This window comes from Anomaloglossus baeobatrachus, chromosome 3 (assembly GCF_048569485.1).
Source record: "Anomaloglossus baeobatrachus isolate aAnoBae1 chromosome 3, aAnoBae1.hap1, whole genome shotgun sequence".
NCBI classification, from domain to species: Eukaryota; Metazoa; Chordata; class Amphibia; order Anura; family Aromobatidae; genus Anomaloglossus; species Anomaloglossus baeobatrachus.
In genome coordinates, this window is record NC_134355.1 from 590,890,297 (window position 1) to 590,918,292 (window position 27,996).

General features: G+C 47.3%; 1 protein-coding gene across 1 annotated transcript in view; it reads left to right on the plus strand.

Moving 5' to 3' along the window:
- LOC142296910 (alpha-1,4-N-acetylglucosaminyltransferase-like) overlaps positions 1-27,996 on the plus strand; it is a 226,622-nt gene that overhangs the window by 160,628 nt on the left and 37,998 nt on the right. The window contains exon 2 of the mRNA XM_075341023.1: positions 7,928-8,516. Coding sequence (XP_075197138.1) covers positions 7,950-8,516 — 567 coding nt within the window. The 5' untranslated portion in view covers positions 7,928-7,949. The remainder of the gene's footprint in view (positions 1-7,927; positions 8,517-27,996) is intronic.

Sequence of the window (27,996 nt, forward strand, 5' to 3'; positions counted from 1 at the left end):
TGTGATTGGAAGGTTGCATCATATTATCGGGTCAATATAAGATCTAGTGATGCAATGCTCAGGGCATCGTACCCAAAAATAGTGTAGGAAGAGATTCTCCTGAAGAAGGGACAGTGTTTTATAGTGTGACATTCCTGCTATTGCAACATTAAAATAACAGTCCTTTTCATGGCTAATTCTATAATAACAACAGAACTATTAGTTGCATTTAGTGTAGGGCAAGTTGATGCAAAAGGGATAGTGTATAAGAGGCCTATAAGCAGGAAAGCTAGAATTGCTGCTGCTACCTATATGATCTATTCTATTCTTTAATAATAACAATCTTAAGGCTGCTTTACACACTGCGACATCACTAAAGCAATGTCGTTGGGGTCACGGAATTCATGACGCATATCCGGCCGCTTTAGCGATGTCGTTGTGTGTGACACCTACAAGTGATCGAAAATCGTTGCAAACACGTGCAAAATCGCTAATCGTTGACATGCTCCCCTATTCCCAATTATCGTTGCTGCTGCAGGTACGATGTTGTTCGTCATTCCTGCGGCAGCACACATCGCTATGTGTGACCCCGCAGCAACGAGGAACCTCACCTTACCTGCGGCCGCCGGCAATGAGGAAGGAGGTGGGAGGGATGTTACGTCCCGCTCATCTACGCCCCTCTGCTTCGAATAAGTGGCCGTTTAGTGACGTTGCTGTGACGCCGAATGAACCACCCCTTTAGAAAGGAGGCGGATCGCCAGTCATAGCGACGTCGCTAGGCAGGTAAGTAATGTGACGGGTCCGCGCGACTTTGTGCGCCACGGGCAGCGATATGCCCATGGCGCACAAATGATGGGGGCAGGTATGCACTCTAGTGATCTCGCAAACGAGATCGCAGTGTGTAAAGCGGCCTTTAGAAGCACTTAGTGTAATGCAAGCTGCTGGAGGAAGGATAGTGTATTAGAGGACTGTAGGAAGGGATTCTAGCCCTTACAGACCTTGATGTTGGTTCCTAAAAAAAATTCTATTATCTAATTATACCGCTGATAGCTGCATATAAAGTAGGGCTAGCTACAGGAGAAGTCCCAGTGTATTAGACGTTCGTAGGCAATGATTCTAGTTCTACAGACCTTGCTGCTGCTCCCTGAAAAATATTTTCTATTCTCTAATAATACTGCACTTCATTTAGTGTAGGACAAGCTGATGGAGAAGGGATAGTGTATTAGAGGCACACAAGTATGGATTCAAGTCTTACAGATCTTGCAGCAGCTAACTAAAAAAATCTATTATATTCTCTAATAATACCGCTGTTAGCTGCATTTAGTGTAGGGCAAGCTGGTGGAGAAGGAATAGTGTACTAGAAGCCTGTAGGCAACGGTTCTAACCTTACAGATGTTGCTGATGCTACCTAAAAAAATCTATTTTATTCTCTAATAATAATATTCTTAACTGCATTTAGTGTAGGGCAAGCTGCTGAAGGAGGGATAGTATAATAGAATCATGTAGGCAGGGATATTAGCCTTACAGACCTTGCGACTGCTATGGAAAAAATGTATTCACTAATAATACCACTTTGTGTAATACAAATATAAAGATGCATTCATAGAATGGGAGAAAAGCGCAAATGCACTGTGTATATTAATAAATGGACAAAGGACTTGTAGTTTTCTTTCCTCTGGAATGGGTTGGAGGAATTTCCTCTTGTGGTTCATGAATTTTTATTTTCAAAGGTCTCCAAGGAGATAAAACATGTTTGGAAACCCTTGCTTCAATCTGTTTGAAGTCTTGGGGCTGCCTGACGTACTGTGCTGGTACAGGATGAACTGCTGCCTACGTAAGCTAGAGAAAAATCAGAGTCGGATGTCTGAATGCTCTTGTTGTGCCACTTGTACGCTAAGTAGTGGCCTCCTGGACTTGTTGTTGACCAAAGACGTCTTAAGGGGGCTTTACACGCTACGATATCGCTAATGTTTTATTGTCGGGGTCACGTTGTTAGTGACGCACATCCGGCGTCATTAATTATATCGCAGCGTGTGACCCTTACCAGCAACCTTAAGCGACCTCAAAAATGGTGAAAATCGTTCACCATGGAGAGGTCATTCCAAAACCAAAAATCGGTAATGGTTGATTATCGATGTTGTTCGTCGCTCCTGCGGCTGCACACATCGCTGTGTGTGACACCGCAGGAGCGAGGAACGTCTCCTTACCTGCCGCCGGCCACAATGAGGAAGGAAGGAGGTGGGCGGGATGTTACGTCCCGCTCATCTCCGCCCCTCTGCTTTGATTGGCCGGCCGCTTAGTGACGTCGCGGTGACGTCGCTGTGATGCTGAACGTCCCTCCCCCTTGAGGGAGGGATTGTTCGGCAGTCACAGCGACGCCGCCGACCAGGTAAGTGCGTGTGACTCTACCATAGCGATAATGTTCGCTACGGCAGCGAACACATGATATCGCACACACGACGGGGCGGGTGCTTACACGCTTGATATCGCTAGCAATTGCTAGCAATATCGTAGCATGTAAAGCCCGCTTTACTCTTTCAAACTGTAAATGTTTTGTGAGTCCCTATTCTATGTGTGTTCCAGGTTGTATTGAAGTTTCTCCTTAAAATTTATGGCAACCCTTACATATAGTGCATAAGCTACTGTAAACCAGTATAGACGTCTCATACATTATAAATAGGGAAAAAATGTTTTCTGAGGCCATCCTCTACATGTATTACAGGTTGTATTGCAACCTCTCCTTTTAATTTTTGGTAAGCCTTGTACTTAGTGTATAGCCTTCACCTGTCTAGGACTCTCATTCCTTACAAATGGGAAATCAACTTGAGAAAGCTAATATACACGATTCTTTTTTTTATGTGACTGAAATGGAAAATGCTGCATTTTTAAAAGGAGCATGTCAAGGCTTTCAGCATTTTTGCAGCAATTTTTTCTACCTTTGAAAGCAATGAGAAAGTGCAAAATTGCATCAAAAACACCACATCATAATAAACAGTAATAATAATACTAATATGTGAATAAAGTGGGTGGAGAAGGCAGTTTTTCTTTCTAATTAAATTTGCTTTATATACAAGTCATTATACAGAAAAGAAAGTGTACCGCCCCGCGCTCGGCTGCAGCCGAGCCGCTCGGATCTGGGCTCGTGTATCAGTGGCTCGAGCGTCTCCGGACCGGGGGTCATGTCACTCTGAAAGGGGGCTGGCGTGTTGAAAGGGTTTTTTTTGGATTAGATTAGAGTTCGTGACGCCACCAACGGGTTGTGGTGAATGTAGGCACCAGCGCTGCCGGTTACTGGGCACCCCGGGGGAGATGTTGGGGGCAGCTTGTGATGTTAAGCCCTCCGTGGGCAGGGGGTGGTGGCCCCGGGACCTGGTTGATGTGGTGCAGTGTTGGTGCGCGTCCCGCAGGCACAATGGTACTCACTCGGACAAACACACAGGAGTCTCTGGTAAACCAAACGGAGGATGGTAGGTGCCCGCAGCCGGTCACTTCGGTCCCCAAAACGGTTGATGGTGTCCGTCTTCTCCTGCACCTGTTTTGTAGACTTGGACAACTGCGCTTCAGCGACGGGAGTTCCGCTCCCCAGCGTGTACGTCGGGAGAGCCCGTTTGCCCGCAGGCACTAGCCCGTTTGCCCGCAGTCACTAGCCCGTTGGATCTTTTGGCCCTTGGCGGTGGCCGTTATCCGGAATCTGTGGGCTGTTGCCTTGTTTTGGGACTTTGAGTGGGAAAGGACCTAAAGTCTAGACCTCAATCAGTTAATTAACGGGGTTCGGTAGATTCGGGACCGCATTTCAGGGTCTGAGTACCCCCACTTGTGCTCCGATTTCCAGCTGGTTCCCCGGTTCGGTACCGGCGGGCCACTACCCTGTCCCGGCTACCTACGGTTCCACTGGGCTGTCTTCCCGGCTCCTGCAGACGGTTACCACCGTCTGCCTCCTAGCTAAAGTGCCCGGGCGCCTACCCAGGACACTGACAGATTTTACTCCTCTTAACTCCTCTTCACAACTACTCTCCTCCTCTCCCTTACTGATCTGTTCCTAAACTCATCTTACTGGTTTCCTGCCTCTGGGCATGTGAACTCCTGGGAGGCATGGTCAGCCGCCTGGCTCCGCCCCCATGGTGTGGACATAACACCCAAAGGGAGGTGACTAGGGTTTAATAGGTTGGCTGCTGTCACCTTTTTGGGGATTGGTGTAGTGCAAGGACCTAACTGTGACTACCTGGCTAGTTCAGGGCATCACAAAAGTTTCCTAACATTTGTTCTTAAATCCATGTTACCTTCGGTTTGGAACATTTTATTGTCATTCCTTAAAAATAACAATGTTCTGACAACATTGTTTCCAGCAGCGACCTGGGAGTCAGAGATGTGTCCTGGCAACTTCCCCATGCGCTTTTCCTTCCATTTCAGTGGTGTTTCCATTCATTTCAGTGATTTTTCAGGCCCTGCTAGACCTCCAAGGTGGGTCTGACCCTAAAATTCCCATTGACTTCTATTATGCTGGTTACTCAAGACGAGCACTTGAGCATTACAAATTTCTTTACTTAAGTTACGAGCACCCCAGCATTAGTGCTCGCCAATCACTACTTTTATGTCCTCGATAAAGACCTTGGTCGAAATGTTGGACCTTTCCTTGCCGGATCAAAATAAAATATTCATCTAATTTATCCAGATCTTCATTTTCCATCGTCTTTCTTGGGCTGTACAGTATTAATCTCAAATAATAATTCGTACCTGTACTAGATGTGTATTGTGCATTCAATGTGTTACCATTTTGTAGAGTTTCTTGTCTGTAACTTCTAGCCAACTGTTCTAATCAAAACGGTTGTATTAATATTATATTTATCTATCTATCTATTTATTTATTTAAATATCTATCTATCATTATCTATAAAAAATCTATTGTTTCCATTGGGGCCAATATCTATCCATCTAGGTGTGTGCAGCAAATCTTTTAAAATTCAAATTCACTAGATTTGACAAATTTTTGCAAGAAATGTTATTTGCAGTAATATGATTGCGGTAATTGTAATAATTCCAAAGCATCCAATTGTCCTGAAAAGCTGTGGATGACACAGTGAATCTTCTATCATTCTTTTCTTATTAGTTAAATGTATATAATTATCTATTACTCACAGATAAACCACTAATTTTATTTACTTCCGTGCTGTCACACACTATTAGTACAGTTTCTTCAGTATTTTATGCCTTTCCCACTATCTAGATTCCCTGAGTGTCACCATTTTTTTGCTTCTGCCATTATACAAAGATTAATAATAGCAGTAATATTTCCTCCTAATTGGCTGTATCATGTGATGTCATAGTTGCAAGGCATTATGTGAATGTTGCATCTAAGGTCATGGGATTACCTCTGGCTGTTCTTATTGTGAAATGGTTGCGGCTACTCTAGGAGATTCTTGAGAAGTGAACCATATAATGTTTTAACGCGCTGTGTGTAGGGAATTTCTAAGGTGTAACATTTTAACTTTACAGACTGGCATGTCTAGCTTCATAAAGAAAAAGTAACTTCCAGCTCCTGAAGCGTTTCGGCAAGAAGTAGTTCGGTTCTACAGTAAAACGCTGCCACTGCAGGCACTCACTGTCTACAGAGCCTCCCGCATGGTGCATTGCTGACCTGGGATGAGGTCTCATATCACAGCCAGCACGTGACAGGGTGATCCAGGATACCAACTGGACCTACATAAGGGAAACATAACGTTATCCTTCTAATCCAAGGACATAAGATTGATGGCCTAAATTAAATACAGACATCTTGAAGTATATACATCCCCTGATGAACCCCAAAACATTGGGAAGAAACGAGTCGGGATCAAAACCAGTCCTGGCAGGATGAGTACTGGGACCTGAGGTCCATCATATCTAATGCTAAAGACCCTCAATTCATGTATCTTCCCAGTTATATAGCCATATAGGTATATGCAAAATTGAGAATTGAGAACTTTAATATGAATATCTATATTATTAATTACATGAGAATTGGTTTTCTGAACTATGACTTATGACATATGACTACGTAATCACTCCAGCACACTGCACCTGGTGGTGGTTCTAGGTCAGAAATAGTGACAGGGACAAATAGGGCTAGCCGCCGAGGAACGGGGGGCACCCAAAAAATTAAGGTGTAATGACCTCCGTTGCTAGGTAGGGATTAGTATCAGGGAACATCAGGTCCCTTTTCCCATTATTGTGATACCTTAAAACAACCTATTTACATCAGGTGGTGCACGCCCCCTTGCCCACTGCCCTATTTCAGGACCTCACATAATAATCACACATCACGACTTGTTAGTGACCTGAATAATTGGATATGATTCCAGTATTTTAGAATTAGATTAATATTTTAATGTAATTAATAAACGTGACGGTTTAGAGAGTTTTTTCTGGTCAATAAAAGAAGGTCTTTTTCGAAAAGCTTTTTGAAAAAGGCAGCCTGATTGTTGCCTAAACGCGTTGCTTTTAAATATTTTTGAACATCATGTAAACTTTTATTTTTCTAAATGATGGAATAAGCTCAAAAGAATATCACCTTTTTAATGAACAGTGAGCTGGAAGTCTCTTTTTTATCTATGCTGGTAATCCATGTGGAGTTACACGGTATTCTTCCCTTGCTCCAAGCACACTGACGGCTTATGCTGAACAGATGAGCTGATTTTCTTTCTATGCACATGGCTAGAATGTCAATATAAAGAGTCTTATAGGCCATGCAATACTCCTCTTGGAAATTAAATATGCAAAATGAATATTGGAAGAAGCAATCCTAAAAGTCAATATCGACCATTTAACAAGTGTTTTGGGTTGTTTTGTTACCCCTTAGACCCAGTCAGAAACCTCTCATATAGCCAAATCAGATGTCATGCTTTGCACTGATTAAATGCAACACCCTGAAACACCATTTCCGCAAATTCAGATTCTAATTTGGTTTTTATCCTAAACCATATGACATGAGTCATTAAACGATCCATATTGACTTTAAGGATTGCTGCTTCCAAAGGCCTCTTTCACACGTCCGTGCCTCCGGTACGTGTATGTTCAGTTTTCTCACATACTGGAGACACGTGCACATGTAGACCCATTAAAATCAATGGGTCTGCGTTCACATGTGTATTCTGCCATGGACCGTGTGTACGTGTGGAGCATACGTGTGCCCGTGTGCTCCACACGTAAACATGTCCACGTTTTCTCCGGCATCACGGGTGTCACAGGGAACACAAACGGGTCACACGTAACACAAGCGGACCACACAGATGTGTTCTGTGTGACACGCACCAGAGAAAACACATGTATCTGCGAGAAAAAAAACAAAACTTTACTCACCTTCTCCAGCGCTGCAGTCTCTGCCGCTTTAGTCACTTGCTTCCGACCGCCGCTCATTATGCTCGTTGCATATTCACTTCACTGCGGCCGGAAGCAGCAGCAGCGGGGAGTCGGCAGGACTGGAGACTGAAGATCAGCACCATGGACAGCGACGCCAGGGATAGGTGAGCAGAAAGTTCCCGTTCTCCGTGTGTTATCATGGATAACACACAGAGAACACACGTGTGCCATACACACAGCATACCGAGGGCAATACGCACCTTTGACACGTCCGTTTACACAGACGTGTAAAAGAGGCCAAAAGGAAATTCATAGAAATTCAATACAAATTTGATTTTAATTTAATCAATTTGCTCATGTCTATCAATATCAGGTTCACCACTAGGCTGGTCATGGTGTAGCGGGAAATAAAAAATGATTCCTATGCTAATTAAACTGTATAATATTTCAACTACAATATTTCTGTGCATAGTAAAAAGTTATTTTACGCTCACTAAATCAAATTTAAATGTGTTTTGACACCTTCGCTAACTTTTTTGTTATTTCTTTTGTTATGTTATTTTTCAAATTTTACATTTTATAACTAAACTTCTTTGTGACTTTTGTTTTTCAGTCGGAGAACATATGCTTCAGAAATGTTAAGATCGTTGAGAGTAGTAGTCTTCTTGCTTCTACTGATAACCATCGGGTTCTTTTATGGACTCACTCACAGAGAGAATATCTTCCCTCACGCGTCTTTTATCTCAGGATCAAGAATATTAAATGGATCCTTCATGCTAATAGGTAACATTTTCAATCCCATTCATGGTTGGGAGAACATCACTAATGTATCAAGCATCGAAGCATCAACTGCTCAAGAAAAGATGTTACTGGGGATCAGAACTCCACCTTCAACCACAACAGTAAATACTTCTTCCAGATCTCCATCTGAAGTATTAAAAGGAGGTGATGGCATCATTTTTTTAGAAACTACAGATCGAATGCAACCCCCTTCATTAGTTTTATGTGCCATAGAATCAGCAGCTCGAGTGTACAAGAACCAACCAGTGGTCTTCTTCATGAAAGGATTAAGCAATACCAACATAAAAGAAACGGTGAAGAGAAACTTTCCGGCACTCTCAGCCCTGAGCAATGTTCATTTCTTCCCCTTGAGGATGGAAGAACTTTTTACTGACACACCACTTCACTCCTGGTATCAGAAGGTAAAGAGAACCAAAATCCATTTTTTTTCTGATTCTATTGGTAATGTTGTTAATATGACCAAATGTAAAGTAGTGTAAGCTGTGCACCGGGGTGGGCTCTTTAGGATATAGCAAAGTCACGAATGAGAAATAAACGGCCCCAAAACTACATTAACTAACAAAAGTACTTTACTACAATATGGATATGAATGCAATCAAAACAGGGGAAGACACTCAGGGAAAATCCACAAACACTCAGCGAAGAGGCTGAGACCCTTGTGCTATACAGGGTGGCGCTTTACAACATGAGTCAACTACAATATATACACTATATGTTACCTACAGGCATGACTGGATATTCCAACTGCCAACTACCTATTAATACCTTTAAACATGAAAAAAAATGGATGGGTGTGAAATACAAGCCGCCCGCGGTATAGCACAACAGTTTACAAACTTAAAATAAATTTACTCTAACCCCCAATTGACTATTTCCCTGCCCCAATATAAATATAGTGCCCATTAATGGAGGATCCGTCCCAAGATTCACCTTGAATAACCAAACAACTTACTATATACAACGGTTGCTTTTCAAAGAGCATAAAAACTTAAGTAAGTAACAGATATTTTGTTCAACACAAGTTCCCTCCTGGATGAGCTCAATTATGGCCTAAAGTCTGTGATGGGTCTTAGCAACATCCAGGAGTGAGGTCGTTGTGGTCCACAGAGAAACCTCAATGGCAAAGAATTAGATAATGTAGTCGTGGAAACGATGGTCCCAAATGGTGATTGTGCAGTAACTGGCCTGACAGGGTTACTATGCCTAACTAAAGTAACTACATGCCCTGCCTCAGTCTGAAATATTCTGGCACCAAACTGATGTGAGGTGAGTCCACGGTTACCCACTGTGATGATGCAGTGGGCCTTACTTATCTTACCGACCCAGGTCTGCTCTGGACAATATGTTTGAAATATGCAGTCAGATGAGAGGCCTTTCCAACAGATGAGCAATACTGTTTGTAACTATGGCTGGTCTCCTTGACTTCGTCTTATCAACTTCACGACAGCGTCCTTTTAGCAATCTTCTCCCATCTGGTAAGGATTCGGATACAGTCACGGTCTGCTCCACTCTGTCACAGCTGTGGTCAAGATGATAGATTTTTACTTGCAAATATTATCTCTTCCCTCTTCTGCACGTCCTCTGTCTCTGAGTTCATTCACTGCCAACTGCCAACCGCTTCCAAGATGGCCGCTGCTCTACTTCCTGTGATGTATTTTTTTTTATCAGTCTGTAGCTCCGCCCCATCTGAGCTACCTATTGCAGTCTTTCATCTGTGCTGAGAAACAGCGTCCTCTTGTGGTTGAATAATGACATTTTTGTCCCTTATAAAGTACTATCACATCATTACTGACAGATGCAGGTTATAAAGTTACATACAATAAATACTGTTCACATTTATGAGACCAAATAAATACATCTAACCCATGCTTGTGAGGGGATACAGGGGCTTGCCATGCACATCTTTAACCAGGTACATACTTCTGGCCATGAACAATGGGGGCTGTTTCAACATCTCACAGTAGACCTTTATTTCTATAGAGGAGACACCCAACCACCTCATCTGAATACAGCTCTCTACATGGTCTCATGGTCACAAAACATCTTGATTTTAATTTTTTTACACTGTTTTATTATATTATGTACTATTCTTCTTGAATTGCTTGAAGGGCCATTATTTGAGTATATTTGGGTATTTCTGAGCACTTACAATTTCATTAGCTCTGCTACTTAGTACATACACAATATATCATTTTTTCCCAGTTTACAATACTGCAGGTAGAACAGCTATTCCTCTACAAAATGAAGTGATTGTGCAGGGAAGCAGAGGAAAGGCTACCATCGCTAAATACTGCAGAGCTTTTCAACTGCTTTGTGAGCGTTGCAAATAAACACTGATCTAAAAATTTTGCAAAAAATCTTTTGTCTGCTATTATATGTGGAAAACCAAAACTGGAATACAAGTTTGTATGCATGTAAAGTTTAACAGAATTTTTACACTGGCCATTATACATCACAGAAAACAGCAAAAATTAACAAATACCCTAAAAATAAGAAAATAAATAGCAATAGAGCCTGTTACTAAAATAGAGTACTTAGATAACATTGTGTTAACACTAGTTAACACTATCCCGTAGTTTGGACAAATCAGACATGCAAAAAAATGCTGTTAATGTTGTGGCTGCTTTCATCTTCTCTTCCTGTAAATAACATTGGAAGGAGGGGAGAGTGAAACGACCTCTGATTTGCTGCAAGAACCAAGTAACATAATAATGTCATGCAAGCCTCTGGAGAGCCAGTGCCATCCAATAAGAGTGATGTGAAAACTAGAGTTGAGCAATGTTCGAGGTTTGAGGTTCGCCAATTTCATGTTCGAGTGATTTTGGGGTTGCTCGAGATCGAACTCGAACTCGAGCTTTTTGCTAAAAGCTCGACAGTTCGAGTTACGTTTGAGAACGGTTTGATCCCCAAAAGCAGGGCTTTTTACAGCTACAGTGTGCAGGGAGCCATCGCTGGCAGCCTAAATAAGCTGGTAACCAATGTAAATATCGGGTATCCAAGCAAAGCACTTTGCTTGGTAACCCGATATTTACCCTGGTTACGTGTGCAGGAAACCGACACTTCCCTGCTGGGCTCCGCCCCCTCCTGCACTCGGCATGTACGCACACACATACTCACCTGTCCACAGCCATGCAGTCCCAGGCACTGACGTCCTCAGCGCTACATGGCCCTGCTAGGCTCCACTCACCTCGCACTCCACCGCCTGCACACATGGCCCCACTAGGCTCCACCCACTTTGCACTCCGCCTGCACACATGGCCCCGCTAGGCTCCACCCACCTCACACTCCACACACATGGCCCCGCTCCGCTTACCTGTGGTGATGAAGTCCTGCCCTCCCGACCTCAGCGCTGTCACTGTCCTCCATGGCCGCCGCTTATCACATCCCCTCCTCTCGCTGCCGACCCGAGACAGTGACTAGCGGTGACGTCACAGGCTCCAGCCTGTGAAGGCGGCGGTCATTGAACTCAGTGACAGCTCTGCTATCAGCAGTGCAGGAGATCATTACCGCAGGTAATGTACCTCACTCCTGACAGCAGCACTTGTCATGCCCTGCAGTGACCTGGGCTGACCTATTGATGTTAGCTCAGGTCACTGCAATGGTCTCCCAGCCAATGAGGAACATTCTGTTCTTCATTGACTGGGACAGTGACTATGGTATGGATTGTCATGGGAACCCCTTGGATTACAGCAGACCTGGATTTGTTTTTCTTTCTAATAAATTGGTGAAAGAGGGAATGTGTTGGGGAGTGTTTTTTCAAATAAAAATGTGTTTCTCGTCTCGTCTATTATCTGATGGTCGGGTATCTGATGTTGGGTTTCTGAGGTCAGGTATGCCTGACCTCACGAACCCCAGGGCTTGATTCCAGGTGACATTACACATCTGGTATTAACCCCATATATTACCCCGTTTGCCACCGCACCAGGGCAACGGGATGAGCTGGAGCGAAGCACCAGGATTGGCGCATGATGCGCAACTTCTGGGGCGGCTGCGGCCTGCTATTTTTAGGCTGGGGAGGGTCCAATAACCATGGACCTCCCTAGTCTGAGAATATCAGACCCCAGCTGTCCGCTTTACCTTGGCTGGTGATCCAATTATGGGGGGACCCCCACGTGGTTTTTTTTTTTTTAATTATTTATTTAATTTAAAATAACAGCGTGGGGTGCCCTCAGTTTTGGATTATGAAGCTGCCAGCTGTGGTCTGCAGGCTGCAGCTGTCTGCTTTACCCTAGTTGGCTATCAAAAATAGGGGGAACCCTACGTCATTTTTTTTTTAATTTTTTTTTTTGGCTAAATACAAGGCTAAGCACCCCTTAGAGCCACATGAAAGGCACCAAAGGGTGCAAAATTACAAAATGCAAGAGAGTGGGACATGATGTGTCTTTCTGCCATTATAATGACAGAAAAGACTGATATGAAGTGTACAAGCACAGGAAAATCACCAGAGCACTCTACGCTGTGAAAACCAGTAGAAAATGGCACTGGAATGAACATGCGACCGCCTCATGTAGGTTGAAGCTATGGATCCTGGGTAAATTTATGTATTTTCCCTCCTTCAGTTTTTTGCAGTACGCAAAAAAAACGGAAGGCACACGGATGACAAACAGATGACATACGGACCGTATAGGGATAAGAAACGGATGACATCATGATGCACCCGTGAAAAAAATGGACCTTTTTTTGCGGACCGCAAAAACGGATTGGTCGTGTGAATGTAGCCTTATTCTAATCTGCCGTTTATAAACAGCTGGCAGAAATAAGTGAATAGCGCCCCCCAGCGTCAGAAAATCTTCAGGGTTTCAGGGGTACCTGAGACCCTGGAGATTATGATTCAGGCCGGTTTTTCCGGTTCCCACTCACGTGATCACAGGTATACACTGTATAACGATGGTCACATTACAGTAAATGACAGCGCCGGTAAAAAATTATCTCCCATCTGGCATGAACAAACATGTCAGATGGGAGATAAATCTTCTCCCTGGTCCCCTCTGGTCCCCCGGTGTCGCAAAAGTGCCCCCCCCCCCCCCCGACCCCCTCCCGGAAATCCAAGATGGCCGCGCGCACAGCAGCGCGCCGGCCGCATTCACCCTACTCCTCTGATTTCTGTCGCATGTGCCATGACACATGCGACAGAAAACTCCTCCCCAGGCTCTGCCAGGTCACCCCCTATAACCCCACCGGTGTTCCCCGGTGTCCCACGTTTCCTGTGCAGCGTTGATCCTCCGCGGCCCCCTCCTTCACAATAGACGCTGCCGCATGCACAGAGAGGCTGTCAGCTCAGCTTCCTGTGTTCAGACACAGTGAGTGGTGGTAACCATGCATCTGTAAGCTACTGCAATGCCCTGCTCATGACGTAAGGAACATAGTTAATCAGGAGAGCTATACTATATTTCCAAATGGAGGTATTTGATTTTATAGTTGCCCTGCTGAACGACTACCAAACATGAGAGTCCATTATACGCCACAAGAAAACATGTCTAAATAGCGAGCTCTGTCATTCAGCTGGATAACTGGACTTAAAGGTGTATTCCATCTCCAAGATCCTATCCCCAATATATAGTAGGTGGAATATCAATAATATCAGCAAGTGCCAATATTTGGAAATGTAGAATAGTTCTCCTGATTAGGCATGCCCTTACCTCATGAGCAGGGCATTGCAGCTTTGGTAGCAACAGTTACGACATGGACTCTGCTGCTGTGTACCCGGGGAGAGTGGGTGCAGATTCATTTCACCCACACTCCTGACATGAAGGGTCTGCACTCCTAGAAAATGAGGGATACATTCCCTAAGCGTGTCCCCCCCCATATTCTACACGGTCCAAAGTCGTCGTGGGACCCCCTTATTTCTTTTTCCTTACAATAAATTGGTAAAAGAGGGAATGTTTTGGGGAGTGTTTTTTGAAATACATTTTTTTTTGTCTATTTTTTTGTTAGTATTGACAGTTTGTGATGTTGGGTATCTGATAGACGCCATAACATCATAAACTGCTGGGCTTGATGTCAGGTGACCTTACAGCTTGTATCAACCCCATTTATTACCCCGTTTGCCACTACGCCAGGGCACGGGATGAGCTGGGGTGAAGCACCAGGATTGGCGCATCTAGTGGATGCGCCACTTCTGGGGCGCCTGCGGCCTGCTATTTTTAGGCTGTGAAGTGCCAATAACTATGGACCTTCCCACCCTGAGAATACCAGACCACAGCTGTCCGCTTTACCTTGGCTGGTGATCCAATTTGGGGGGGACCCTACTTTTTTTTGTAATTATTATTATTTATAAAATAATTATAAAAAAGAGCCTGGGGTGACCTCCACATTGGATCCCCAACCACGGTAAAGCTGCCAGCTGTGGTTTTCAGGCTACAGCAGTCTGCTTTACCCTAGCTGGCTATCAAAAATGGAGGGACCCCACGTCATTTTTTTTTTTAACTATTTTTTTAAATAAAAAAAATTAATGGGCTTCCCTGTATTTTGATTGCCAGCCAAGGAAACGCCAGGCAGATGGGGGTGGCAACCCGTAGCTGTCTGCTTTAACTGCGTTGAGAATCAAAAATACCGCGGGGCGCTACGTCATTTTTTTTAATGATGTATTTTTACAGCACTGTCGTGTTAGGCAATCAAAATACAGGGAAGCCCATTTTTTTTATTAGTTATTTAAATAAATAATGAAAAAAAAATATATGGGCTCCCGCTGCATTTTTTGTATTGCTAGATAAGGGTAATCCAAGCAGCTACTGGCTGCTAACCCCCACTGCGTGGTGTTACCTTCACTGTCAATGGAAAATCCAGGGAAGCATTTTTTATTTTTTTTCCCAAAAAACTAAAAAAAAAAAAAATGACGTGAGCTTCGCCATATTTTTGTATGCTAGCCAGGTACAGCAGGGAGGTACGGCTGCCCCCAACCCCCAGCTGCCTATTTGTACCCGGCTGGGAACTAAAAATATAGGGAAGCCCTTTTTTTAATTATTTCATGAATTTCATGAAATAATAAAAAAAAAAACCGACGTAGGCTTCGCCCCATTTTTGTGTCCAGCCGGGTACAACTAGGCAGCTGGGGATTGGAATCTGCAGCACAGGTTAGCCCAAGCTTTCTGGGCGCCTCTGCTGCGAATTGCAGTCCACAGCCGCCCCAGAAAATGGCGCTCTCATAGAAGCGCCATCATCTGGCGCTGTATCCAACTCCTCCAGCTGCCCTGGTGACGGTGGCTCGCTGGGTAATTATGAGTTAATACTAGCTTTGTTTTACTAGCTAGTATTAAGCCAGAGATTCTTAATGTCAGGCTAGTTTGATCCGGCCATTACGAATCTCCAATAAAGGGTTAAAAAAATACACCACACAGAGAAAAAATACTTTAATAGAAATAAATACACAGACACATTAGAGACTCCATGTTTATTACTCCCTGTCAGCACTCCATGATCCATGGTCTTCTGTCTTCTTTCTCCTTCAGCCCATGCAGCTCTGCTACATCAGGCTTCACTGCATGGGAGAAAGACGCTGCTGCCCCGTGCAGAAATCACTCAGTGAGAGTGACCACAGGCTGCCGGCTGTTAGCGGTGACTTCACCGCTCACAGCCGGGTTACCATAGCAACGGTGCTCCGATCATGTGATTCCCGATGCCGCTATTCACTGGCTGTGACAGTCAGTCCTTGCATGTGGGCTGACTCTGTAAAGAGCGCCTTCTGCAGGAACGGGGAGTCGTCCGTGTGCCAGAGCATGTCGCCGGTACACGGAGATACACAAACGATCACCGTGTACTGGAGAGATGCACTGACAGGACCTAGGACAGGACATAATGTCTAGCCATGTGACCAGTCTGTAGCCAATGAGATAATAGACACATGACTGGTCACATGGCTATTTTGACATCACGATAGGTCCTGTCATCACTGCTGGTTACCGGGAGGACGCAGCGATTACCGATGGAAAGCTGCGGGAGACAGAGTGCAGGACGCATCGTGGGCACCGGTAAGTGTTATGGCAATGTTTATTAACTGTATGTGTACATTTGTAATGTGTTTTTATGTGTTTGTGATTGCCTCCCATTGTTTTCAATGGGGTTCGAGAGGTTCGTCGAACGGCTCGCGAACGGCTCGTCAAACGGGGCACCGTTCGACCAACTGAACCGAACTCGAACTCTAGGGGGGTGGCTCATCTCTAGGGAAAACCCTTACCTGCCATGACTTATCTCTGTAAAATTTTCCACATATCTTTAGTAGACTGCTTTGCCATGCTTGCCACTTGTATCCCCACAAACTTTAGAGGGCCAATATCTGGTGTCCTCTATAGTAACGTTACTCCATTCGGCAATAAAAGTAATATTGGTTTTAGCAGTAACAGAGCCCTTCTGTATGTACACTATAACATTTCCCCACCTGTCCACAGTGCCCCTTCTGTGCTTATACATAAGGTAGTAATGTGTTTCAACAGTTATTGTGACGGCCTGGCCTATCAGGTCGTCACAAGGGTGCCGTGCAATCTGCCCTTCTGCATGGTACCCACTCCTCCTTGGTTACGGGTCCTGTCCCTTTGGTGTTGCTAAGAACAGGTATACATAAATCCAAAGGAACACTCTGAACCACACCCACCAAACACCCACTGGGCAGCCTGAGGGGAATGGGGCTGCCCAGATGGAGGGATGGTAGAAGGAGGGCCAGAAGTGTCAGGAGTAAGAGAGAGGAATTGTTGGAGAGAAGTGCCAGTGAGCAGTGACAGGAAAGGTCAGGCTGCGGAGCAGGGCTCCTGTAACCGTCCCAGGTGCAAGACGTTGGTCTGGCCTGGAAAGAGCTGGATCCCCGATCGCAGGGGGTAGTGACAGGGGGCCTGGTACTGCCACGGAGGGCAGACCGATGGCCTTGTGCTACAACCGGGCAGTGGCCAGGGCACGACGGGGTACATGGACTCTAGGCTGGGAAGTAGCTTCACGCAGCCCAGTAATTCACCCGACGAGGACGGAATCTTCATGAACCGCTCTCCACCCGCTCCAAAATCGGGGTAATAGCGCAAAGAGAGGGATAGGACTTCCCAAAACCATCCAGAAAATCCCAAGCATGAACCCTGAGAGCAAGCTCACTCTGCTAGCCAAGCAGGTGAGTGGGACCCGAGTAGTTTTAGGTGAAAGGGATTTACCAAGTGTAAACACGGTGCCAAGGGACAAGGCTTCAGACCAACCAGCAACGCCAAAGGGGCACGGACCCAACGTGTTCGGACTAAGGCTGCAGGGCGTTCATGACTTTGGTTTACCTAGTGTCAGTGTCAGCATCTCTGGACTGTGTGAGTACGTTGAGCCCCTTTGCTCCCAATGGGTCCCTAGCCTGCCAGCAGCGAGCCCCGAGACACCTTGCCCTGCCTATGGAGGGGTTAACATCAATAGCTGCTATTCCATCGCTCCCGGGCGCTCCCCTCTCCCCTAAACGCAGCAGCAGTGGTATCCCAATTTTTACCACGAACCGTGGGTGTCGTCACGAACATTATCCAATCCACCATTTCTACGCCCCTTCTTTTTCGAGAGGCCGCGCGACCCCGCCTCGGGTCCAGTGACCCCTCGAGTCACCGCGGATCCGGATCCGAGCAGCCCGTCGGCGTGATGTGCGCCTTGAAAAGTGAAGTCCGGGAGTCCAAATTCTTTTTCCCATGACGTCCGCCATTTTCCACTGTTTTTGTGCCAAAATCGCCATCTTCCTCGGCAAGCGCACGAAGCACCGCCCTTCATCCTCAGCCTGAAACAGGAACCGGAAGTTCCCAGAGGGCCTCAGCACGCAAAAGAGTGCTGGGAGAAAACTGAGGGGGCGTGCATGAATGTAGCGAAAGCAGAAGAGAAGCAGGGATGCCAGGACTCTGCCATACTGTTCCTGGACAACGCAGAGGCAAGATGGCGGAGCGGAGCTGGTCACCGGAACGTGCTGTTCCCGGGACCATGACTTGGATTGAAAAAGAGACCGATCAGCTGTGCAGGAGAATGCGGTAGCAGTTCCTGTTCATATTGAATCACTGAAGGGAAGAGATGAGTAGTCTGGCGGTAGTGGTGCGAGCCCGTGAGATCGAAATCCCAAGTGAAGAGAGGGTAAGCGGTTACCCAATCCCTGTTGATTACCCTAATCTGGCCAAGGCGGCTGAGGCATCTGGTCTGCCTCCGCTTGCGGCAACCACTCCACCGTCACCTACCCCATCCTCGGCGGACACCGAGCTGCTATCACTTATCCCAGCAGAGGAATCTGCAGCATTTTCATATGAAGCTCCAGCAGCAGCCCCGATGTCTCCTGTCGTCCCAGTCACGTCAGCGGTTCCCCGGAGCCCGGCCAGATCAGACCCGGCCGCATTACCGGGCCCATCGTCAGAGGCGGAGCACCCGGGCCCTGCAACACCGGCTGCGGAGCAGTCGGTTTTTCTACCTACAGCAGGGGGAGTGCGACCTTCCAGTCCACCAGTTCCAGTAGCGCGCAGCATCCCGACGGCTGTCAGGGCCGCAGAAATTTACCTGCCACCAATGCTAGAGGCTGAAATGCAGCCTAGAATCGATCCCCGTGCTGGAGAAGTGCACGGGCAGCGGCTATTACGGCTCCATACGGAAGCGATCGCCAGAGAGTGGTGCCGGAGAAGAGTTGCCACTCAAGAGCTAGTGAGTGGGAGTGCCACCTGGGTCTGGGGCCCATGGTATGGTGGCCAGAGTCTGCGCTGTGCCCTAGAGGGGCCTCTGGCACCGATCGATCGAGATTGCCCATTGCAGTAATGCAGAGATAAAAAATGTTAATACTGAAAAGTTAACGATGCCATAGAATTGTTAGGTATCGGTGCTTTCTTTTATTGTTTTTCACAGTTTGTTATTTTTCATATAGAAACTGCTAGAAGATGAATGCTTAAATGAAACAGGAAAGTAACCTGATTTTCCTCTAGATTTGCTATAAGTGTACAACCGGTGCATGTACTTTGTCGACTTTTTCAAGGATTTCGTAGTTTTAAATAGTTAAGTAAAAATGGACCACGGTAACAGGACTGGCGTGACTAACACAAACTTGTGTCTTGTACATAATTGCACCTCCTGTGCCAAAAAGTCATCTGGCACATCCCAGGACCTTAACCCTACCAAAGACCCATTTAGGTTATCAGGGGAAAAAAGTTATTTGGGTGAGGGTTATTGGGATCCGGGATGTTGGGACTGGACTGTCGCAGAAAGGAACCGCAACGTGGTAGGTTGGATCCCTGCTGCCATCACAACCGGTGGCATCCCCCAGCTGACAGATGAACTCTAAGTTTGGTAACATTAAAGTATAAGTACCTCCCTAATGTGGGATGAACCTGTTGAATAAATATTATTAATGTTAACGTTTCTTTTTACCAGTTCAATTCATGCTTGGCAAGCTGTAGCTCGCAGACGAGCTACACTTAACCAAGGGGGAATGTGACACCCTGGCCTATCAGGTCGTCACAAGCATGCTGTGCAATCTGCCCTTCTGCATGGTACTTGCTCCTCCTTAGTTACGAGTCCTGTCCCTTTGGTGTTGCTAAGAACAGGTATGCACAAATCCTGACGAACACTCTGCACCACACCCACCAAACACCCATTGGGCAGCCTGAGGGGAATGGGGCTGCCCAGATGGAGGGTTGGTAGAAGGAGGGCCAGAAGTGTCAGGAGTAAGAGAGAGGAGTTGTTGGATAGAAGTGCCAGTGAGCAGTGACAGGAAAGGTCACGCTGCGGAGCTGGGCTCCTGTAACCGTCCCAGGTGCAAGACGTTGGTCTGGCCTGGAAGGAGCTGGAACTCCGGTCGCAGGGGGTAGTGACAGGGGGCACGGTACTGCCATGGAGGGCAGACCGGCGGCCTTGTGCTACAACCGGGAAGGGGCAGTGCACGACGGGGTACGCGGACTCTAGGCTGGGAAGTAGCTTCACGCAGCCCAGTAATTCACCCAACAAGGACGGAATCTTCATGAACCGCTCTCCACCCGCTCCAAAATCGGGGTACTAGCGCAACGAGAGGGATAGGACTTCCCCAAACAGTCCATAAAATCCCAAGCGTGAACCCTGAGAGCAAGCTCACTCTGCTAGCCACGCAGGTGAGCGGGACCCGAGTAGTTTTAGGCGAAAGGGATCCACCAAGTGTAAACATGGTGCCAAGGGACAAGGCTTCAGACCAACCAGCAATTCCAAAGGGGCACGGACCCAACGTGTTCTGACTAAGAATGCAGGGCGTTCAAGACTTTGGTTTACCTGGTGTCAGTGTCAGCATCTCTGGACTGTGTGAGTACGTTGAGCCCCTTTGCTCCCAACGGGACCCTAGCCTGCCAGCAGCGAGCCCCGGGACACCTTGCCGTGCCCACGGAGGGGTCAACATCAATAGCTGCCATTCCATCGCTCCCAGGCGCTCCCCTCTCCCCTAAACGCAGCAGCGGTGGTATCCCAATTTTTACCACGAACCGTGGGTGTCGTCACAAACATTATCCAATCCACCCTTTCTACCACCCTTTTCTTTTCGAGAGGCCACGCGACCCCGCTCCGGAGACCCCTCGAGCCACCGCAGATCTGGATCCGAGCAACCTGTTGGCTGTCGCGGGGGCGGCACATTATAATACCCTGTCTACGCTACCATAGAGTAACAAGACTGCTGTCTCCTTGAAAATAGTAATAACACCCTTTATGTACAAATAAAAATGTCCCTGGCTGCTTTCAAACAGAAATACTGCAACCTCTGTGCATAAAGATCACCTGTTACCCAATATGTAGACAGCAGGGTATAGAGCAGGAGGAGCTGAGAAGAATTACACATAGGATTGCTGTAAAAGATTCAGTATATCTTGCATTTTATTCATTGAAATCCTTCATGCTTGTATATGTATGAATCCAGTGGCCGGCCCTACTCAGGGATGGATAGCTATTTCTATGTGCACAGTCATACAGGGAAGACTTTCAATCATTAAATATAACTGCTGTCATGAGTGTATCTTGCTCAGGGGAGATCCCGGGTGAATCTGATGTCAGAAGGTCCAAGAACCTTGCTGCTGGCAGGTCCACCGCTGTTATTTAATAACATCTCCTTCCTTGTGGTGCTGTAAGGGTTAAGCACCCTTTCCTGTCTGGCTGCGGGCTTTAGCTGTCAATATCAGGTGTGGCTCTTTGAAATCACTCCCCTTCCATATTTAAGTCATGTGATCTGATCACATGATGTCTGTGATAGAAACTGAATCCTCATTCCTATGTGGTCCACTTTGTAAGGAGCCTGCTCTGGAAGAAGTCTGACATGTTGTGTGCAGCAGTGGTGTTTGCTACACTGAAGCTGCCTGGAGTGTCCTTTCCTTGCATGTCTATATCCCCTGTATGTATTCCTTCCCTTGTGTTTCTGTATTTTAATGGCAAGTCTAGTGAACTTGTCGGCCTACTCACTAGGGCCAGCTGAGGGAATAATAATAAAGATAATGTGACGCCCCGACAAAATCAGTTTGTCACAGGAGACTGCATCCATCTTCCAGATGCAGGATTCCCTTCTTGGCCCTCTATCACAACCCCACACAGGTACACAACACCAGCCACAAAGCCTAGTCACCCCCCAAAAACAATAAGGACACACCAGTGGGCGGGGCCAGGCAGATGGTGACACTCACCTAGGGGTTCTGAGGTGTCCGGGGAGGGAACAGAGTCAGTCTGTGGAGGAGTTTAGAATGAACAGAGTCAAGTTCAGTTTGGAGGAGTGAAGAGAGAGGACAGTAGAAGTCTGTAGTTGGGGGTTGTATCTCCCGGACTAGTTGAGTTGACTAGGTGGCAGACGGCAGAGCAGGGCCACAGGCGACGGAGATCCGGTCACGGGAGACCTTATGTGGACCGGGGCAGGGTTGTAGCCTGCCAGTGCCGACAGCGGGGATCGAGTCCAGAGGCCGTGCACAGTCTGGGTACCTGGACCCTAGGACAAGGACCACTTCACGCACCTTTCCAATTGACCAGCAGGGGACAAGATTCCAAGTCTTGTCCCACTAGCAGCCCAGATAGAGTGAGACGGAAGCCCAATGCAGGGGATAGGGCGTCTGCAAGTGCCTTCAAAAATCCCAAGGGTCAGATCTCGCGGGCCACAGCTCCCACAGCAAAGACACTGGGAGTGGACTTTTCGTGTGTTATGCGGACTAGTCAACACACAAGACACCAAACTGAAGTGCAGGAGGAAGGGCCCCTGTTTAGTCCACCAGATTGCGGAACCCGAGCACACCCCTCCGGAAGCTACCGGTAACCAGCCGTTGGTTTACTATCTGGACTCTATGTGGTTTATTCAGAAAACAGTGAGTACACCGGTACCATCCGGTCCAGCCCTGCAGACTGCGCCCCAGTAGTGATGAGCGAGTACTAAAAAGCTCGGGTGCTCGAAGCTCGGGCCGAGCCTCCCAAGATACTCGTGTACTCGGCCCGAGCACCGAGCCCAATGTTATCCTATGGGAGACCCGAGTATTTTTGTGAAATGACCCCCCGGCAGCATGGAGAAACCCTAAAAATGTCACAAAAGTCTCAGAAGAGTGCTCAAATGACATGGCAACAGCATGGGGAAGACCCCTTGAAGCATTTATCACTCAAAAGTCACAGATGTGAACAATTTTGTCCGAGTTTTACGCCATTTTTACGGACTCACCAGAAAACCTTCCAAAATGACACCAAAATGAATTTTCATGGCGGAAATGTTAAGGGCACATACCCAATAGTGAGATAGAGCTGGTGTATGTTACTTTTTGAGATTAATACATGAAAGATTTTACATGAAAACCTTGTGTGGCACTCCGATGTCCAAAACGCACGTTTTGTGCTTTTTACTAGCGATGTCGGTCATTTTTTTTTTTTTATTCTATCTCCCTCAGTCCGTCGGTCTGTCTCTCTCTGTCTTGTCTGTCCCCCTCTCACAGTCTGTCGGTCAGTTCCCCCCCCTCTCTCTTACTTACCGTTCCCCGATCACTGCCGCGGCGCTGCACAGCTGTTCAAACTCCGGTGGCTTTTCCTCTTTTGAAAAAGCCGGCCGCTCATTAATCAATCTCCTATTCCCTGCTGTCCTGCTTTTCGGCGCCTATGATTGGTTGCAGTGAGACACGCTCCCACACTGAGTGACAGCTGTCTCACTGCACCCAATCACAGCAGCCGGTGTGTGTATACTGTGCAGTGAAATAAATAATTAAATAATTAAAAAAAACGGCATGCGGTCCCCCCAATTTTAATACCAGCCAGATAAAGCCATACGGCTGAAGGCTGGTATTCTCAGGATGGGGAGCTCCACGTTATGGGGAGCCCCCCACCCTAACAATATCAGTCAGCAGCCGCCCAGAATTGCCGCATACATTAGATGCGACAGTTCTGGGGCTGTACCCGGCTCTTCCCGATTTACCCTGGTGCGTTGGCAAATCGGGGTAATAAGGAGTTAATGGCAGCCCATAGCTGCCACTAAATCCTAGATTAATCATGTCAGGCGTCTCCCCGAGATTCCTTCCATGATTAATCTGTAAATTACAGTTAAAAAACACACACACCCGAAAAATCCTTTATTAGAAATAAAAAACACTAACAAAGTCCCTCATTACCAATTTATTAACCCCGACAAACCCTCCATGTCCGGCGTACTCCACAGTCCTCCAGCGTCGCGTCCAGCTCTGCTGCATGGAAGTGACAGGAGCTGCAGAAGACACCGCCGCTCCGGTCACCTCCACGCAGCTAATGAGATGAGTAGCGCGATCAGCTGAGCTGTCACTGAGGTTACCTGGATCCAGCGGTGGATGCAGCGGTGGCCGCGGGTAACCTCAGTGACAGCTCAGCTGATCGCGCTACTCACCGCCGCTCCAGTCAGCTCCATGCACCAACTGAGGTGAGTAGAGCGATCAGCTGCTGTCACTGAGGTTAATCGCGGCACCGCTGGATCCAGCGGTGGCCGGGAGTTACCTGACTGACAGCAGCTGATCGCGCTATTCCCTTCATTAGCTGCGTGGAGGTGACCGGCGGCTTTTACTATTTTGAAAAAGCCGGCCGCTCATTAAACAATCTCCTATTCCCTGCTTTCCCCGCCCACCGGTGCCTATGATTGGTTGCAGTGAGACACGCCCCCACGCTGAGTGACAGGTGTCACACTGCACCCAATCACAGCAGCCGGTGGGCGTGTCTATACTGTGCAGTAAAATAAATTAATAAATAATTAAAAAAAAACGGCGTGCGGTCCCCCCCATTTTAATGCCAGCCAGATAAAGCCATACGGCTGAAGGCTGGTATTCTCAGGATGGGGAGCTCCACGTTATGGGGAGCCCCCCAGCCTAACAATATCAGTCAGCAGCCGCCCAGAATTGCCGCATACATTATATGCGACAGTTCTGGGGCTGTACCCGGCTCTTCCCGATTTGCCCTGGTGCTTTGGCAAATCGGGGTAATAAGGAGTTAATGGCAGCCCATAGCTGCCACTAAATCCTAGATTAATCATGTCAGGCGTCTATGAGACACCCTCCATGATTAATCTGTAAGTTACAGTAAATAAACACACACACCCGAAAAATCCTTTATTAGAAATAAAATACACACACACATTCCCTGGTTCACCACTTTAATCAGCCCCAAAAAGCCCTCCATGTCCGGCGTCATCCAGGATGATCCAGCGTCGCATCCAGCGCTGCTGCATGGAGGTGACCGGAGCTGCAGAAGACACCGCCGCTCCGGTCACTTCCACGCAGCAAATGAGGTGAGTAGCGCGATCAGCTGAGCTGTCACTGAGGTTACCCGCCGTCACTGGATCCAGTGACAGCGGGTAACCTCAGTGACAGCTCAGCTGATCGCACGGCTGTCTTCATTAGCTGCGTGGAGGTGACCGGAGCGGCGGTGTCTTCTGCAGCTCCTGTCACTTCCATGCAGCAGAGCTGGACGCGACGCCGGAGTCCGTGGAGTACGCCGGACATGGAGGGTTTGTCGGGGTTAATAAATTGGTAATGAGGGACTTTGTTAGTGTTTTTTATTTCTAATAAAGGATTTTTCGGATGTGTGTGTTTTTTAACTGTAATTTACAGATTAATCATGGAAGGAATCTCGGGGAGACGCCTGACATGATTAATCTAGGATTTAGTGGCAGCTATGGGCTGCCATTAACTCCTTATTACCCCGATTTGCCAACGCACCAGGGTAAATCGGGAAGAGCCGGGTACAGTCCCAGAACTGTCGCATATAATGTATGCGGCAATTCTGGGCAGCTGTTGGCTGATATTGTTAGGGTGGGGGGCTCCCCATAACGTGGAGCTCCCCATCCTGAGAATACCAGCCTTCAGCCGTATGGCTTTATCTGGCTGGTTTTAAAAATGGGGGGAACCGCACGCCGTTTTTTTTAATTATTTAATAAATAATTAAAATTAATAATTAAAATTAATAAATAATTAAAAAAAACGGCGTGCGGTTCCCCCCATTTTTAAAACCAGCCAGATAAAGCCATACGGCTGAAGGCTGGTATTCTCAGGATGGGGAGCTCCACGTTATGGGGAGCCCCCCACCCTAACAATATCAGCCAACAGCCGCCCAGAATTGCCGCATACATTATATGCGACAGTTCTGGGACTGTACCCGGCTCTTCCCGATTTGCCCTGGTGCGTTGGCAAATCGGGGTAATAAGGAGTTATTGGCAGCCCATAGCTGCCAATAAGTCCTAGATTAATCATGTCAGGCGTCTATGAGACACCCTCCATGATTAATCTGTAAGTTACAGTAAATAAACACACACACACCAGAAAAAATCCTTTATTAGAAATAAAAAACACACACATATACCCTGGTTCACCACTTTAATCAGCCCGAAAAAGCCCTCCATGTCCGGCGTAATCCAGGATGATCCAGCGTCGCATCCAGCGCTGCTGCATGGAGGTGACCGGAGCCGCAGCACACACAGCCGCTCCGGTCACCTCCACACAGCAAATGAACACAGCCGCGCGATCAGCTGCTGTCACTGAGGTTACCCGCGGCCACCGGTGGATGCAGCGGTGACAGCGGGTAACCTCAGTGACAGCAGCTGATCGCGCGGCTGTGTTCATTTGCTGTGTGGAGGTGACCGGAGCGGCGGAGTCTTCTGCAGCTCCGGTCACCTCCATGCAGCAGCGCTGGATGCGACGCTGGATCATCCTGGATTACGCCGGACAAGGAGGGCTTTTTCGGGCTGATTAAAGTGGTGAACCAGGGTATATGTGTGTGTTTTTTATTTCTAATAAAGGATTTTTTCTGGTGTGTGTGTTTATTTACTGTAACTTACAGATTAATCATGGAGGGTGTCTCATAGACGCATGACATGATTAATCTAGGACTTATTGGCAGCTATGGGCTTCCAATAACTCCTTATTACCCCGATTTGCCAACGCACCAGGGTAAATCGGGAAGAGCCGGGTACAGCCCCAGAATTGTCGCATATAATGTATGCGGCAATTCTGGCCAGCTGCTGACTGATATTGTTAGGGTGGGGGGCTCCCCATAACGTGGAGCTCCCCATCCTGAGAATACCAGCCTTCAGCTGTATGGCTTTATCTGGCTGGTATTAAAATTGGGGGGAACCGCACGCTGTTTTTTTAATTATTTATTTATTTATTTTACTGCACAGTATAGACACGCCCACCGGCTGCTGTGATTGGGTGCAGTGTGACACCTGTCACTCAGCGTGGGGGCGTGTCTCACTGCAACCAATCATAGGCGCCTGTGGGCGTGGAAAGCAGGGAATATGAGATGGCTGTGTACAGAGCACAGCGCGCCGGCCGGTATAAAGGCTCGGTCACGCTGTGCAGGCCGGCCAATCACTGCAATTCCACAACTAACAGGGCTGTGGCATTGCAGTGGTCTGCCAGCCAATCCCTGCATGAGGGCTGGCTCTCAAAAGAGCGCCAACATGCAGGGATGAAGACCACGAGTAAAGCACGAGTATTGCAAAATTACTCGGTACCCGCCGAGCAGCCCGAGTACAGTGATACTCGTGCGAGTACCGAGTAGTTACAAGCATGCTCGCTCATCACTACGCCCCAGCATTCTACTCCACCTGCACCTGGGCCCCGGGACTACACCGCCCCTACCCGTGGAGGGGATACCATCCTGCTGCCCCGCTCCATCAGCCCCGGGCACCCCATACGAAGGCAGTGGCGGTGTCGCCAACAGTCACCGCAACCCACGGGTGGCGTCACTGACACAACCTTCCCCTGTACATAAATTCCACCCTTTTCACTTGTGGGCGACAGATGGGTGCTCAAGCTCCGGATCCAGTCTCCCCTCGAGCCACTGCAACGACCCCGGATCCGATCGTCCCGAGCAGCCCTCCCCCCTTGCCGCGGTCTGTCCCCTGCCCGCAACAATAATGTTTATTCACTTATATAGCGCTATTTATTCCACAGCACTTTACATACATTGGCAACACTGTCCCCATTGGCTCACAATCTAAATTCCCTATCAGTATGTTTTTGGAGTGTGGGAGGAAACTGGAGTACCCGGAGGAAACCTACGCAAACTCAGGGAGAACATACAAACTCCTTGCAGATGTTGTCCTTGGTGGGAGTAGAACCCAGTGCTGCAAGGCTGCAGTGCTAACCACTGAGTCACCGTGCCACCCATAAGGTATCCTGTGCAAACAACCTGTATAGGGATGCTAGGAAGCTCAGGAGTCAGCTTGTGGTGAGTTCAGGAGGTGTCCCCCTGCTCTCTAGCAGCAGGAACCTCCTTTGTATCATGACCCCGATGTCCCCTGAATTGTAATATCTTCTGGGAGTTTACCAGGTACTAGGTAAACCCTGCTAGTCACGTGCGTAACAACTGCCCACTGGACAGATATCCAAATAATCACCAGGGAGTTCAATAAAGAAATGGCAATTTTACAGAAAAATGTTCTCAAAAAATGAATACCAATCTGATCAGCTTCTCAAGCTCTATAACATCTTG